At 42.7% G+C, this 16,591-nt stretch overlaps 1 protein-coding gene across 2 annotated transcripts in view; it reads right to left on the bottom strand.

Moving 5' to 3' along the window:
• LOC111966364 (ral GTPase-activating protein subunit beta) overlaps window positions 1-8,715 on the bottom strand; it is a 40,314-nt gene extending 31,599 nt beyond the window's left edge. For both annotated transcript variants that reach the window (XM_023990940.2, XM_023990941.2), the window contains exons 1-5: window positions 8,572-8,715; window positions 7,622-7,828; window positions 7,023-7,225; window positions 4,625-4,791; window positions 1,622-1,808 (exon numbers count right to left, since the gene is read on the bottom strand). In XM_023990940.2, the coding sequence (XP_023846708.1) occupies window positions 1,622-1,808; window positions 4,625-4,791; window positions 7,023-7,225; window positions 7,622-7,798 (734 nt within the window). In that variant the 5' untranslated portion in view covers window positions 7,799-7,828; window positions 8,572-8,715. The remainder of the gene's footprint in view (window positions 1-1,621; window positions 1,809-4,624; window positions 4,792-7,022; window positions 7,226-7,621; window positions 7,829-8,571) is intronic.
• Window positions 8,716-16,591: the final 7,876 nt, after the last annotated feature.

Genomic DNA, 16,591 nt, shown 5'->3' with positions numbered 1-16,591 from the left:
GGAGCGATTTCTGTATAATGCATCTAAGTGCCAAATAAAGTAACAGGGTTGAAGATCTTAAATCAGCCATAAATCCCCTTGTGACAGAGGAAATGGAAGCTTGTGTGCAACAGGGAGGGGCAATTCACAAAAAAACCTTCACAAAACATTTCTAGCCTGCCTATACGCTGAGTGTACAAAACATTAAGGACACCTGCTCTTTCCATGACAGACTGACCAGTTGAATCCAGGTGAAAGCTATGATCTCTTACAGATGTTACTTATTAAATCCACGTCAAATCAGTGTAGATCAAGGAGGAGGAGACAGGTCAAAGAAGGATTTTTAGACAATTGAGAGACAGATTGTGTATGTGTGCCATTCAGAGGGTGTCTTTGAACGGGGTATGTTAGCAGGTGCCAGGCGCACCGGTTTGTGTCAAGAACTGCAACATTGCTGGGTTTTTCACACTCAACGGTTTCCCCCGTGTATCAAGAATGGTCCACCACCCAAGGGACATCCAGCCAACTTGACACAACTGAAGGAAGCATTGGAGTCAACATGGGCCACCATCCCTGTGGAACGCTTGACACCTTGTAGAGTCCATGCCCTGACGAATTGAGGCTGTTCTGAGGGCAAAAGTGTGGGTGCAACTCAATATTAGGAAGGTGTCCCTAATGTTTTGTACACAGGGTTAACGTGTTATGCTGGACCCATTCAGTTTTCAACCACCAGAACATTTTCTAAAAAGTAGAACCAGGTCACCTGCTTTTCCACTATGATTTGACTATTAGATGTTGAATGTTTCTTTTGAAAAAAAGTTTTTTAAAATGGAATGTATTTACCATATTAAAAGAGAGTTCAGTTCACAACAGGGTTGACCTTAGAAGGGACAAGCCTTTTTGACTTGAAAATGAATCACTAATCTTCAGAAATGACTGTCAAAGAGACAAAATTACTACGACTTTACACTGATGGTAAACTCAAAATGTTGGGGTTAAGTGGGTTAAAATCCTTCTAAAAGTCAGAGGGACATGTCAAAGCTGAATCTTGGCACTTTAGCAAGTCTTTATTGCAGATGTATTGAATTTTCCATGTGGTCTAAATTAAAAAAGCACTTCATTTAATACAACAGGCTTTTAAAATTCTATATTGGTGCCCCATTTCTACTTACAATATCAAAGGGAATCATTTCGTGGAACGACCCCTATACTATAGTGCTCACTGAACAAAACGGTCTTTATCTTTAATCCAAACTAATTGAACAGAATGGTACTCAAGTTTTGTATTTCTTGAGTGTCTAAATAAATACCAACAAAGGAACACAACACATTGAAAATAAGCTCTTCAGAAAGTGGGAAAGAAAAGAACCCCCAGGTTACATGTTACATGCACCCCCCCCAAAAAGTGGGTAATCATCAGTCACCTGCTAGCGTTGGTTTTCCTTAGCAATGCTAGCGCAACCGGGCCCTTCTGTTTGTGAACCTCAACCCTCTAAGCTTGGGTGCCAGTCTGTTTCTCCCCTCCAGCCAACTCCTTAAGGTGTTGTCATAAACATTGCAATGACAGCAATGGAGTTTGCAAGAGCACAAACAGATCTAAGAGCAGGTTAAATCCCTCTCCCAATCAGGATAAGTAAGTCACCTGGAGGTGAGGGCGCAGGCCACCCTGCTCCACTGCTCCACCACGGGTGGGTGGTGCCTCCAGTTGGCCAGCATCTCCTGAGCAGTCTTCCAGTAGGGCGGCGTGGGGAAGCAGCGGGCGCACGCCAGCAGCCACACCTCAAAAAGCACCGCCATCAGCTTCTCCGCCAGCTTCTCTGCCACGCCCACTAGGCACGGGGGCAAAAGAGGGAGAGGGTCAAAGGTTAACAGGATACGTCAAGCTCATCGGGATGCTGAGAATCATTTATGTTTAAATACTCAAATGAATATCTAGGCCATCTATTTCTAGTTACTCAAATAAATAAAATGAATTCTAGAATAATAAAAATAATATGCTTATGTAACAGTATTGCTTCTGTCCCTCTCCTTACCCCAAACTGTGCTCGAACCAGGAACCCTCTGAACACATCGATAACTTATATTTGTCCTGTTTCACACATGTATAAGTGGATGGAAATGTATTGTTTGCATATCCCACCTCCCCCTGAGACACCCTCGAAGTCTGGGATCATGGCCAGGGTCAGCCATTATCAAATGCGACACTGGAGCAATTAGTGTTATGTGCCTGGCTCAAGGGCACATTTGTATGTGTGGAGTATCAGCATACGTAGTGTGTAGAGCCCTGTGAGTGTGCATAGAGACCGTGCAAAAATAAGAATAAAGTACATGAACTGGGCTGTCCGCACCACCCTCTGTACTGTAGCTCCATGTGATCGAGGGCGGATTTGCCATACCAAGCAGTGATACAGCCAGTCAAGATGCCTCAATGGTACAGCTGTATAACTTTTGGAGGATTTGAGGGCCCGTGCCTTCTTCACGACTGCACGCACGTGGGCCATTTAAGTTCTTAGTGATTTGGACACGGAGGAATTTGAAGCTCTCGACCCGCTCCACTGCAGCCCCGTCCATGTGAATGGGGGCGTGCTCACCCCCCGTTTCCTGTAGTCGACGATCAGCTCCTTGGTCTTACTGACGTTGAACTGCAGAGCTACTTCTAGGTCTCAGAGAGAGTGACGCCACCAATTGAACAATACTAGCACAGGTAACTACAGTGCTTTCAGAAAGTATTCATACCCATTGACTTATTCCACATTTTGTTTTGTTACAGCCTGAATTCAAAATGGATTAAAAACAGATTGTTGCTCGCCCATCTACACAGAATACCCCATAATATCAAAGTGAAAACATTACTGTAGAAATTTTTGCAAATGTATTTAAATACAAAAATCTCATTTAAATAAGTATTCACACCTGAGTCAGTACATGTTAGAATCGCCTTTGGCAGCGATTACAGCTCTGAGTCTTTCTGGGTAAGTCTCTAAGAGGTTTGCACGCCTGGATTGTACAATATTTGCCCATTATTCTTTTCAAAATTCTTCAAGGGCTGTCAAATTGGATGTTGATCTTTGCTAGTCAACCCTTTTTAAGTCGCCATAGAATTTCAAGCTGATTTAAGTCAAAACTGTAACTCGGCCACTCAGGAACATTCACTGTCTTCTTGGTTAGCAACTGCAGTGTAGATTTGGCGTTGTGTTTTAGGTTATTGTCCGGCTGAAAGGTGAATTCATCTTTCAGCGTCTGGTGGAAAGCAGACAACCAGGTTTTCCTCTAGGACTTTGCCCGTGCTTAGCTCCATTTCATTTATTTTTTATCCTGAAAAACTCCCCAGTCCTTAACGAATAAAAGCATACCCATAACATGATGCAGCCACCACCATGCTTGAAAATATGGAAAGTTGTACTCAGTAATGGATTGGATTTGACAAACATAAGACTTTGTATTCAAGACAAAAAGTTAATTGTTTGCCATATTTTTTTGCAGTATTACTTTAGTGCCTTGTTGCAAACCTGATGCATGCTTTAGACTATTTTTATTCTGTACAATTGGTTTAGTAATGTAGAGTAACTACAAGGTTGTTGATCCATCAGTTTTCTCCTATCACAGCCATCAAACTGTGTAACTGTTTTAAAGTCACCATTGGCCTCATGGTAAAATCCCTGAGCAGTTTCCTGCCTCTCTGGCAACTGAGTTAGGAAGGACGCCTGTATCTTTTTAGTGACTGGGTGTATTGATCACCATCCAAAGCTTAATTCATAACTTCCCCATGCTCAAAGGGATATTCAATGTCTGCTTTTTTTATTTTTTACCCATCTACCAATAGGTGCCCTTCTTTGTGAGGCATTGGAAAAACACCCTGGTCTTTGTGGTTGAATCTGTGTTTGAAATTCACTGCTTGACTGAGGTACCTTACAGATAATTTTGTGTGTGGGATACAGAGATGAGGTAGTCATGTTAACCACTATTATAGCACAAAGAGTGAGTCCATGCAACTTATGTGACTTGTTAAGCAATTTTTTACTGCTGAACTTATTTAGGCTTGCCATAACAAAGGGGTTGAATACTTATTGACTCAAGACATTTCAGCCTTTCATTTTTAATTCATTTGTAAAAATGTATAATTCCACTGACATTATGGGGTATTGTGTGTAGACAAGTGACCAAAAAAATCTAAATGTTATCTATTTTAAATTCAGGCTGTAACAACAAGATGTGGAATAAGTCAAGGGCTGTGAATAGTTTGAAGGCTCTGTAGCTAGCCATTTCAAATCGGATACACATAATTCGCTCAACAGATGCAGTCAGTGGTTAAACTGAAAAGTAGTGTAATGTGGGACTTTCAGTACACAGATAAGTCATGTTATGCAGTGGAACAGATGTCTAATTCCAGAGTCAGTCAAACCCCTGCTATACTACGCCTTTACTGGGGCCATGGTCAGACCATCTATTCCAAAGTTCTAAAAGGGCTAAGATATGAACAATCTGATAAAGGCACAAATGTAAAAAAATAAACAGGGAGGGACTACATGGACTTATCCTACAAGAAACATTCATTTTCTGTTACAAAATGTTTTAAAACGTTGTATGCCCTAATGAACATGACCCTGGGAAACCCAGTGAGTTGTGGTGTGGAGACGGGGCTGACCTCCGATGGTGGGCGGGGCCAGCAGCGTGTCGTTGATCCGGAGCAGGAAGAGCAGCAGTACCTCCCAGGTCTCTCTCACCATGGAGACGGACTCCCTGGCCAGCTTCTGTACTGCCGTCAGCACCTGCTGGCACAGCCGGATGTGGCTCAGACTGTACTGCTCCGGCCTGAGAGAGAAGAGAAGAAAGGGTGTGTGGTAGAAGAAAATAGAGAAGAGTGAGTGCGTATGCGTTTTATGTGTGAGTGTTAGGGTTTCTGTTAACCAGTAATAGCCGACTGTAAAATATTTAAAAAATATATATATATTAGAAATCTGTTAAAAAAGCTGATAAATAAAATTGGTACTGGCCCATTGTCACCCCAAAAAACATTCCATGGCAAAATAATGCTTTTTAGCCTATTCATTTGTTGAAAAACATTTAACCGGCCATGCTTATCTATGGGTTAATTTGCATAATTTTGTGGAATTAAATTTCCGCGTGTATATTCGCTATGTATCTTATGTAACACACACACAGCATACAGATACAGAGCCTTTAGCGGAAAATCTGTCAGACAGGACTTTTATAAGCCCAATCATTGCACAACAATTCTAAATGTAATCTTGTGTTAAAAATAGTTTTTTTTGGCCACGATTAAAAATAGCTAACATTTGTATTTCTCAACTGGTAATTGAAGTGCACTTCCCATTCGCCAGTCAAATACATAGGCAAGGAAAGGACAGGCGTCATCCGTTCGTCACACCACTTTGCAATGAGATGGAGGCAGTATGCATTTTGAAAACATATAGCTACATAATTGTTTGAAACCTGAAAGTTTTATTAAATATGATATTTTTCCTAGGCTTCAAAGTAGCTCAGGCAAAATTCTACCATATCCGGACACAATTGTTTTAGAGACTTCCAGATGCCATTGAAACCAGTAGACTATTTCTCACATGTTCTATTGGTTATTAACTTTCATTCATTGTCCAGTAGCTAAATAAACACTCACGCATAGCCTACTGCCTTTTGTGAATTGCTGCGCTAATAATGTTAAGAAACAATAGTTCATCATTTTAAGCTAAACGTTCCGATCCGTTACATCTGATTCAATGCTTAAAAAAAAGAAAAAAAAGTTTAGCCTAGGCCTATTGGTTGTATGAATTTGGGATCTATCGTCCCACAACTGTCCCAGAATCTTCTTGGGCTATTTCTTTCTCGTCAAGCTGACCAATAGAATAGGTAAACTTTTTTGACTATGGGGGATAGTAGATTGACATAGTCGGCATGTCCATAAGGCTAGGGAAGCTAAGCTTTCCATAAGTAAATATAATTGCCAAAATTATATAGCCTAAATTAGCCAACTCCTGTCTATACAGAAATAAAATAAATGATTCAAAATAGGCAACTAAAGCATGATTTGGCCACAGATGATAATTTGCTTCCCCTAGCCTTTTACCTACAGTTGGCAGGAAAGGCAGTGCGTGCAATTTGGGCAGCACATGCTGCAAATACAAAATAGATGATTGTTGAGTTGCGACTGTAGAGGCCCAGCCAGGCATATTGCAGGAATAGAAAAGTATGTGGACACCACTTCAAATTAGTGGATTCAGCCACACCAGTTGCTGACAGATGTTTAAAATTGAGCACACTGCCATGCAATCTCCATAGACAAACATTGGCAGTAGAATGGCCTTACTGAAGAGCTCAGTGACTTTCAACGTGGCACCGTCATTGGATCCAACAAGTCAGATCATCAAATTTCTGCCCTGCTTGAGCTGCTCCGGGCAAACGGTAAGTTCTGTTATTGTTAAGTGGAAACGTCTAGGAGCAACAACGGCTCAACCACGAAGTGGAAGGCCACACAAGCACACAGAACAGGGCTGCCGCGTGCTAAAGCGGTCCTTGGTTGCAAAACTCACTACCAAGTTCCAAACTAAATCTGGAAGCAACGTCAGCACAATAATTGTTAGTTGGGAGCTTCATGAAATGGGTTTCCATGGCCGAGCAGCCATGCTTTCTCTGGAGTGATGAATCACACTTCACCATCTGGCAGTCCGACAGACGAATCTCGGTTTAGCGGATGCCAGGAGAACGCTACTTGCCCCAATGCATAGTGCCAACTGTAAAGTTTGGTGGAGGAGGAATAATGGTCTGGGGATGTTTTCATGGTTCAGGCTAGGCCCCTTAGTTCCAGTGAAGGGAAATCTTAATGCTACAGCATACAATGACATTCCAGACAATTCTGTGCTTCCAACCATATGCACATCAAATGCATATGGGTCCGGTATATTTCTCAAATGTCCGGTAAATTAAAATGCTGCCTGTCAAATGTCCAGTGCTACATTGTCATAACGGAAACCCTGTGTGTGTGTTTTGAGTGCATGCGTGCACGCTCAGCTCAACTGTGGCTGTACCTGGGTAAGAAGACATTGTAGAGGTGTTTGAGGATGGTCTGGACGTACAGGTTGGGCTCCTTTACCACCGGCTGTGGAATGGAGTCCCGGGGCGTCACCAGGGCCATCATCCAGTCTGTGTACACGTCCACACACAGCTTCACCGTGTCCCCCTCCAGGGGAAGAGTTAGGCCGTAGCACAGTACCTCCATGGTCCACTTCACCTGGAACCAGAGTCAAAGAGACAGTTATGCCCGATTCACATTATCTATCTAAAACGTGCCAAACCAAACCGACGTGTACTGGGCTGGCCTGGTAACGTATCCACCATAGTTGCGCGTACTGTGCTGCAATGGACAGCGTAAAGAAAACATCTGAGCCAGCACTGCTAATGTGACAAATTGGGGTCGAAGAACTGTTTCTGCATCCAACAATGCTTCAATGCTGCCTGTACTTGGCAAGACAACAACAAGTTGGCTAAGGCAGAAACAGACAGACAGCACCCAGGCTAGCCTCATGCAGAAAGGCCCCATGAACTCTATCCAACAATGTCAAGGCTAGAGGACTAAGGTGCTGCTTCTACCCCACATCAATGACAATGCTCTCTGTCCATCCCTCACCTCTTTGTCCGTCTTGAGGATGTTCTCGGTGGCCATGGGGATGGTTGCCGTCACCAGGGGTTTGACCACTGCGTTGGCCACCTCCAACCCCACGCCTCCAGGGTACGTGTGCAGGACACTGAGGTGGCCCTGGTCACTCTGCACCATTAGGTGCAGCGAGCGCCAGTCTGAGTACATTGTGTAGCGGCTCCACTCTACTGTTTCCACCTGCACAATCAATGAGCATAAATATAGCTCATTAGCTAGGTTCCTAGTAATATGGTGAAGATGTTGCAAGACTGTCATTTTGCCTTTGTGTGTGGGGAAGGAATTGGTAGGTGCAAGGCAGTAAAATACCTTAACTATTGATCATTTGACTCCAGCCAGAACTAGCTAGCTAAATGGTTGACAGCGAAAAGTGGGCGTCAATACCCGTTAGAGATAGTTACCGATCTGTATCATGGAGATAATATATGCATTAACCTTAACGTTACTAGCTAACGTTACCTACATAGATAAGACCAGGCCAGCTAAATATTAGCATACGCGTAGATGGCTAGGTAACGTTATGGTTCATACTTGAAACGTTATGGAAACACAGCCTGCTAGCTAGCTAGTTAACCTGAGCTAACCCCACCGTAGCAACTCGAACCAGGAAGCATCTGCAACGCTAGCTAGCTAACCTTTCTCTTCCGCTCATCAATAATAATAACCGCTAACGGCTAGCTGTTAGCACTGCCATTTACCTAGCTAACCAATTCGTCGTGAAGTGACCAAATAATCAAATCTTACCAGCTTATTCACGTTTACCAGCTAGCTAATTCCTGTAAAGGGTAAGCTAATTTAGCATTTACTGAAAGAGCACCAGTGGTTACCTACTGTTAATAGCTAGCTAACGTTAGCTGTTGCAAGCTAACTAAGTTACGTATTGCTCAATAAATTGAAGCAAGCTACAGGAATTTTGCATTTACCTGCTCCAAGGAAAATGGTTTTCATAACAAGGTGACTTGTCCTCACAACACTAGCTATCCCAATTTAGGCATTATCCAACAATGTCAAGGCGAGAGGACTACGGTGCTGCTTTGGCTACACTGAATCAAGTAATGCAAAATCCTCAGCTGACTGCTGTCATTGGCAACGGGAGGAAGACGATGTTGAATGAGCGCCCCATGTGGGGAAGTCGAAAACAGGTTGTCCACATGGACAATGAGTGGCTTCATTCCTTGTGAACTTTCCCTGCACTGAGAACAATCAGGTCTAAGCAACTTCCAAGTTAAATGGCTTTCATCCAAGATAGGTGCAGATGACGGCACACACACATAATGGTAGATGCCCACCCCACAAATAATAGTGGGTTTAGGAACTTCACAGGTGAATAAAATATATAGGCCTAAACTACACTGGACAAAAATATGAATGCAACATAAAAGGGTTGGTCCCATGTTTCATGAGCTGAAATAGTCAATTTACCTGGTAAGCTGACTGCAGGAATGTCCACCAGTGAATTGAATGTTAATGTTAAAAAATAAAAAATAATTAAAGAGCAACAATAAAATAACAGTAACAAGGCTTTATACAGGGGGTACCGGTACAGAGTCAGTGTGCGGGGGCACAGGTTAGTCGAGGTAATTTAGGTAATATGTACATGTAGGTAGAGGTAAATTGATAACAAACAGAGAGTAGCAACAGCGTAAAAATGGGTAGCCATTTGTTTAGCTGTTCAGGAGTCTTATGGCTTGGGGGTAGAAGCTGTTAAGAAGACTTTTGAACCCAGACTTGGCGCTCCGGTACCACTTGCAGTGCGGTAGCAGAGAGAACAGTCTATGACTAGGGTGGCTGGAGTCTTTGGCAATTTTTAGGGCCTTCCTCTGACACTGCCTGGTATAGAGGTCCTGGATGGCAGGAAGCTTGGCCCCAGGGATGTACTGGGCCGTACGCACTATCCTCTGTGGTGCCTTGCGGTCGGAGGCCGAGCAGTTGCCATACCAGGCAGTGATGCAACCAGTTAGGATGCTCTCGATGGTGCAGCTGTATAACTTTTTGAGGATCTGAGGTCCCATGCCAAATCTTTTCAGTCTCCTGAGGGGGAATAGGCTTTATCGTGCCCTCTTCACGACTGTCTTGGTGTGTTTGGACCATTCTAGTTCGTTGGTGATGTGGACACCAAGGAACTTGAAGCCCTCAACCTGCTCCACTACAGCCCCATTGATGAGAATGGAGGCGTGCTCGGCCCTCCTTTTTCTGTAGTCCTCGATCATCTCACCCATTGAGCCTGTTTGGGATGCTCTGGATCGACTTGTACGACAGTGTGTCCCAGTTCCCGCCAATATCCAGCAAAATCTTTTAAACTGTTGCATGTTTTGTATATATTTTTGTTCAGTGCAGTTGGAACTGCATGCAGAACAAACTCGCTCTTCGTAAAGATAACAACACATCTGCAGAGTGTCTAGACCACACTGAGACAGAGTAACTACTCTCAGGAGAGTAGAGTGATGGGGGGATATGGAATGTTTTATTTGGCAAATCTTCCAATATACTGTTGAACATAATATAATCTACGGGCATATCAAAGTTCCAGAGTGGGATCTCTGCTAGTTTTAAGGTTATGGCCCATTTTATACAGAGAAATTGGCATAGTAGGCAATGTTACCAATGTAACCAATCACAGCTCTCCTTTTACTTGTATCATTGCACATCTTGCAAATCACCAGCAGAGGGCGACGATTTTGGATCCAATTACACATTCACTGTTGGTAATGCTTGGAAATTGGATCATAACTCGAAAAGTAGCAGAGATCCCAGTGGAACTTTGATGTACCTTAGAGTGTATTATGTTCAACAATCTATTGAAAAATTACCTAAATTAACACATTTATAATTTGAATATTCATGTTTACATTTTTCAATATTCATAAATGAATGTACATTTTTGGGGGGAGAAATCAAAATACTACTCATATTACCAGAGCAAGCAGTAAAGCTTATTGTGACACCAATGTTTGCTTTGTAGCACCTACAAATGAAAAACTATAGCGTGTTAAAGGAGGCCTGGGTAAGGTCAAAATGTAATAAATATGCTAACTTTGTTCAATTATTTGCTTAAAAGCAATAATGCTTTTAGAAACAAATGTCAAATATAGGTCAACAATCCTACCTCCGACGGACTATTCTATAGATTACATTTCGTGGAAATCCCAAAAGTCATGGTCTTTTTTGTCTGGGTTTCGTGAGGAATCATTTAAATAGTCTCTACATATCATGCATGATACATTTGGTTTTCAAAGTGAATTATACCAGAAATACTGTATATAATGACGAGATGGTCTTGTCTCCGCCATAACAATGGGAGTCATTTTCCCAAAGGCTGGGAGGCACGCGGTCTGCTTATCGCTGTATTCCCGTGTGGACAGATTTTGATGGGAGTGGACTCTCTCGCTTCACCTCTTTCTCTCTGATTATACTGACTCATGACATGACTCATGATTAAAGCTGACTCATTCCTGGAAGTCATTTCATGGATTCTATTTTATTGTGTTTCAGAAATGGAGCCCCCAGTGGTCTTCTGTCTATAGATCAGTTCCTTTGCTCTATATATCTGGATGTGTTCAATGAGCCAGTCTCCATTGCATGTGGACACAACTTTTGCATGGCCTGTATCAGCAGATACTGGGATATCACTGACCTCAATACAGTATTCAGAGATCTTTTGGATAATTTTAAGAAGATGAGAGATAGAGATCAGTCCCCTACCGAGCCCGGAGAAGTGGTCTGTGAAGTCTGCACAGTGAGGAAGCTCAAGGCCCTAAAGTCTTGCCTGCAATGTCTCACCTCTTACTTTGAGACTCACCTGCAGCCTCATGAGATAGCCCCTGTCCTGAAAAGACACATATCTGATACACCCTGTGGAGAACCTGGAAGACCGGATGTGCAAGAAGCACAACATATTTGTGGAGCTGTTCTGTGAGACGAACCAGATGTGTGTGTGTCAGTTCTGCACTGTGACAGACAACAGGACTCACCACACTGTCCCTCTACGACAGGAATAGTGCCGAGATAGGAAGGCACAAGCGCAGCAGAGGATCCAGGTGTGAATGCAGAAAGTTTAGGAGATCCAACACTCAGAAAAGAGCAGCAAGAAAGACACAGAGAGAAAGCTAGCAGGTCTTCACTGCTCTGGTGTGGACCATTGAGAGAATCCAGAGTGAATTCGTTGAAATGGTTGAGGAGAAGCAAAAAGCATCAGAGGCAGTCTGAAGGTCTCATCAAAGAGCTGGAAATGGAAATCACTGATGTACAGAGGAGACACACTGAGCTGCAGCAGCTCTCAGACACTGAGTACCTCCTCCACCTGCTCCAGAGTTCCCCATCCCTCTGTACCCTTCCACGCACGAGGACTGGTCTGAGATCAGGATTCACAGAAGTCTGAATGAGAGGAGAGTGAGGCAGGGTCTTTCTCTGCCGGAGGAGACTCTTCATAAAGATATAGAGAAGTTAAGAAGTTGTGTGATGATCCTGAGCTGAAGTTCACCAGTGGTCAGTGGATGTGGCTCTGAACCCTGACACAGCAAATTATTATCTCATCCTGTCTGAGGACGGAAAACAAGTGAGAAATGGAAACACACGGAAGGAATTCCCTGACAACTCCAAGAGGATTAAATGTTACCTGTCTGTCCTGGGAAAGGAGGGCTTAAGTTCTCCTCGGGGAGATACTACTGTGAGGTGCAGGTGAAGGGGAAAGTGTATGGAGGTTAGGAGTGGCCAAAGAGTACATCAACCGGAAGTTCTTTTTTTTACTGAGCCCTGAGTGTATGATGCTGGACTGTGAGATTGAGTGATGGGAGTGCTTTCCACAAGCACAAGAAAAAGTAGCCAGCCAGGCTCCCCCAGGCTTGGGTGGTGTGATTATTTTGGGGGGGGCCTCTGGTACATTGTAATGCTAGATTGTATTTTCAACCAGTAACTATTAGGTAATAACACTTCAAAAATGTTCACACTTTTACAGTGTTAGTTTCAACATCTGTTGTACAGTTTGATATAAAACACAGGGACAACTTAATTTTCGCTGCACTGGGCCTTTAAAGAAGCTGGTGTTAATCATGGGCTTTGCTACACAGAAAGCAGCAGTTGACTACTCCATTCTCAACACTTTGATTAAATCAGTAGACCTAGATCAATATCTTTGAAAATACCATATTATCTTTTATAACAATTCAATCTGTTTTATTTTATCATATTTTGGACCAGAGTGAGGCTATCGCTCCACGAGCCTACCTATTGTTCCTGCAGTGAGGAAGATTCACCATCTACATTGAATGTTTTCATAATTTATCTACAGATAATGGCTAAAAAGCCTAACAGTATGTAAATTAGGGAACCAAATTAACAGCTCTCTTACCGATGCGATTCGGTAGGCTACTGACAAGTCACTAATTTCAATGTCACTGAGAGGCAGTCCTAATGGACTTCATATCGAAAATACTCTAACTAAACAAGCTCTTTAGTTTAATTATCCCGATGTGATACTATGGACATATAACTACGTTGTATGATTTATGATTGTCAAAGATATGAGATTTGACTTTATTCAGGCAGTTCGACACCTTTTATAACATAATCAAGCTTGCTCTTCGTAAATTAAAACACAGTAAATAGTCTATGCACCACTGCTGCATATGAAACCCTCCAGGGTCCAACGTAAACCTTTTTTCTCACTGGTCCGGTCGGGCCAGTTGGCCAAAAATCTACTGGTCCGAACAACATTTTACTGGCCCAGACATGGTGTAGTTGTTAAATGCATTGGGTTTACGCAGGGCCTATAGGTTGGCATGCTTTCTCTCTATGTTCAGCTGTTAATAGGCTACATTTGGTTATTATGATATGTATTAAAAAGCTGTGTAATATAATTGATTTAGCAATGTAAGTCATTACTCTATTCTTAAGAATAGCATTGTATTAATTGCATCCATTTTTTGTTTCTGAAGTATGTCATTTTGAGAATATTGTAAAATAGCATGCTAGCATGCTATTTAAGACAACCTTTCCAAAAGAGATATGACATGGCTACATTAGGCTAGCCAAGAAAAATAACATAGCCATGGAAAGTAGGGGTCCTGAGGGTGCAGTTTCTTGGACAAAAAAATAGTGTACTAGACCTTTATTACTAATGTAGAGAAAAATACTCCTCAACAACCGTAGCACACAACACACATACCCAGTTACCGAGAGGTGGGACAGACAGCAGACTGTCAACCCAGCAGTGTTTCCCTGTCATTGCTCACTTTGAGACTGACAGGCGCCTGTCCTATCAATAGATTGCTAGAAGATGCATATCGTTCATTCTAGCGGGAGAGGGCTATTTTCTGACTAGCGAATTGAAAAGTAGCCTAGATAATCTAAGTTAAAAAGGTACCTGGCTGAAAATGACTCTGTAGTCGGCTGGATGGGGATACTATATCTCACTGGTCACCCCCAAAGCCAATTCCTCCTTTGGTCGTCTTTCCTTCCAGTTCTCTGCTGCCAATGACTGGAACGAACTGCAAAAATCTCTGAAGCTGGAAACACTTATCTCCCTCACTAGCTTTAAGCACCAGCTGTCAGAGCAGCTCACAGATTACTGCACCTGTACATACTGCACCTGTACATAGCCCATCTATAATTTAGCCCAAACAACTACCTCTTCCCCTACTGTATTTATTTATTTTGCTCCTTTGCACCCCATTATTTCTATTTCTACTTTGCACATTCTTCCACTGCAAATCTACCATTCCAGTGTTTTACTTGCTATATTGTATTTACCTCGCCACCATGGCCTTTTCTTTGCCGTTACCTCCCTTATCTCACCCCATTTGCTCACATTGTATATCGACTTATTTTTCTACTGTATTATTGACTCTATGTTTTGTTTATTCCATGTGTAACTCTGTGTTGTTGTATGTGTCGAATTGCTATGCTTGGCCAGGTCGCAGTTGCAAATGAGAACTTGTTCTCAACTAGCCTACCTGGTTAAATAAAGGTGAAATAAATAAAAAATAAAATAAAAAACGTATGAGGCCAACACTTCTGGGGCTTCGTCAAGAAAAGGGTGACGGGGGTGAAGGTGAGGGTGTTTGTGGATTATGAGAAGGGTATGATCTCCTTTTCTCCTTTCTCTTACTGTAATTCCCACACAATTTCCGGGCTAGCCAAGAGGAAATGTCTGCAAATAAGAGGCAGGAGAGGGGGGTCCTGGCAAGATTAGGGCCAAGGGAAAACAGGGCGGACAGGACATTGGATTCAGGTAAATCGAGAGGGGGAGGGTTATGCCTCTTCATCAACAGCAAATGGTGTGCTAACTAGCACAGCGTAAGTCTCTACCCATTGTTCACCTATCTTGGAATACATGATGGCCGAATGCCGACCCTTCTATCTCCCGAGAGAGTTTTCAGCTGTTATCATGATTACTGTATGTATTCTATCTCAGGAGAAGAAAAACAACAATCTGGCAATTAACAAATTGTACGAGGCTATAATCAAGCAGGAAACCATGCACCTGGAGGCTGCTTTTCTTGTTGCCGGTGATTTTAATTCCACGTCGTTAAGACACGTGATGCCCAACTTCCATCAACACGTCTCCTTACGCCACTAGGGGCGATAAAGTCCTAAATCACATGGTGCTAGAGGGTGTTGCGGACAGCCCAGTACATCACTGGGGCCGAGCTCCCTGCCATCCAGGACCTCTATTTCAGGCGGTGTGAAAGGAAGGCCCGGAAAATTGTTAAAGACTCCAGCCACTCAAGCCATAGACTGTTCTCTCTGCTTCCGCACGGTAAGCAGTACCGGAGCAAAAAGTCTGGCACCAACAAGCTCCTGAACAGTTTCTATCCCCAAGCCATAAAACTGCTAATTAGCTAACAAAATGGCACTGACTATGCACACTCACTCGCACAGACACACACACATAATACGCACACACATTCATACTGACTCTACACACACTCACTCACTCACGCACACACACACACTCAAATACAATCATCATATATGCTGCTGTTACTCTGTTTATCATATATCCTGATGCCTAGTCACCTTACCCATACCACTCCAGTATCCCTAGACATTGTAAATATGGTATTGCCACTGACCCTGTTACTAATCCTGTAAATATCGTGTCTTCAGAAAGTATTCATACCCCTTGATCTACTCCACATTTTGTTTTGTTAAAGCCTGAATTAAAAATTGATAAAATAAATGTTTCTTCCTCACCCATTTACACACAATACCCTATAATGACAAAGTGAAAACATGTTTTTAGAAATTTTTGCAAATGTATTGAAAAGGAAATACAGAAACATCTAATTTACATAAGTATTCACACCCCTAAGTAAATACTTTGCAGAAGCACCTTTGGTGGCGATTACAGCTTTGAGTTGTCTTTGGTATGTCTGTATCAGCTTTGCACATCTGGAACTGGGGATTTTCAACTATTCTTCCTTGCAGTTTTTCTCAAGCTCTGTTAATTAGATGGGGAGCGCCGGTATACAGTAATCTTCAAGTCTTTACATAGGATTCAAGACTCGGCTTTGGCTGGGCCACTCAAGGACTTTCATATTCTTGTTCTAAAGCCATTCCAGCATTGCTTTGGCTGTATGCTTGGGGTCATTGTCCTGTTGAAATGCAAATCTTCACCCCCAGTCTAAGGTCTCTTGCACTCTGAAGCAGGTTCTCATCAAGGATTTGCCTGTATTTGGCTCCATTCATTGTTCCCTCAATTCTTACCAGTCTCCCAGTCCCTGCCGAAAAGCATCCCCATAGCATGATGCTGCCACCACTATGCTTTATGGTAGGGATGGTGTTAGACAGGTGATGAGCTGTGCCTGGTTTTCTCCAGACATAGCGCTTTGCATTCAGGACAAATGTTTACATTTTTTCCTCATCAGACTACAGAATATTTTCAACACTCTAGAAATTGTTTTATACCCTTCCCCAGATGTATGCCTCATCACAATTCTACCC

The sequence above is a fragment of the Salvelinus sp. IW2-2015 genome, linkage group LG7, assembly GCF_002910315.2.
Source record: "Salvelinus sp. IW2-2015 linkage group LG7, ASM291031v2, whole genome shotgun sequence".
Classification (NCBI taxonomy): domain Eukaryota; kingdom Metazoa; phylum Chordata; class Actinopteri; order Salmoniformes; family Salmonidae; genus Salvelinus; species Salvelinus sp. IW2-2015.
Note: the sequence above shows the minus strand (reverse complement) of the source record. Positions and strands in the feature narration are given on the sequence as shown.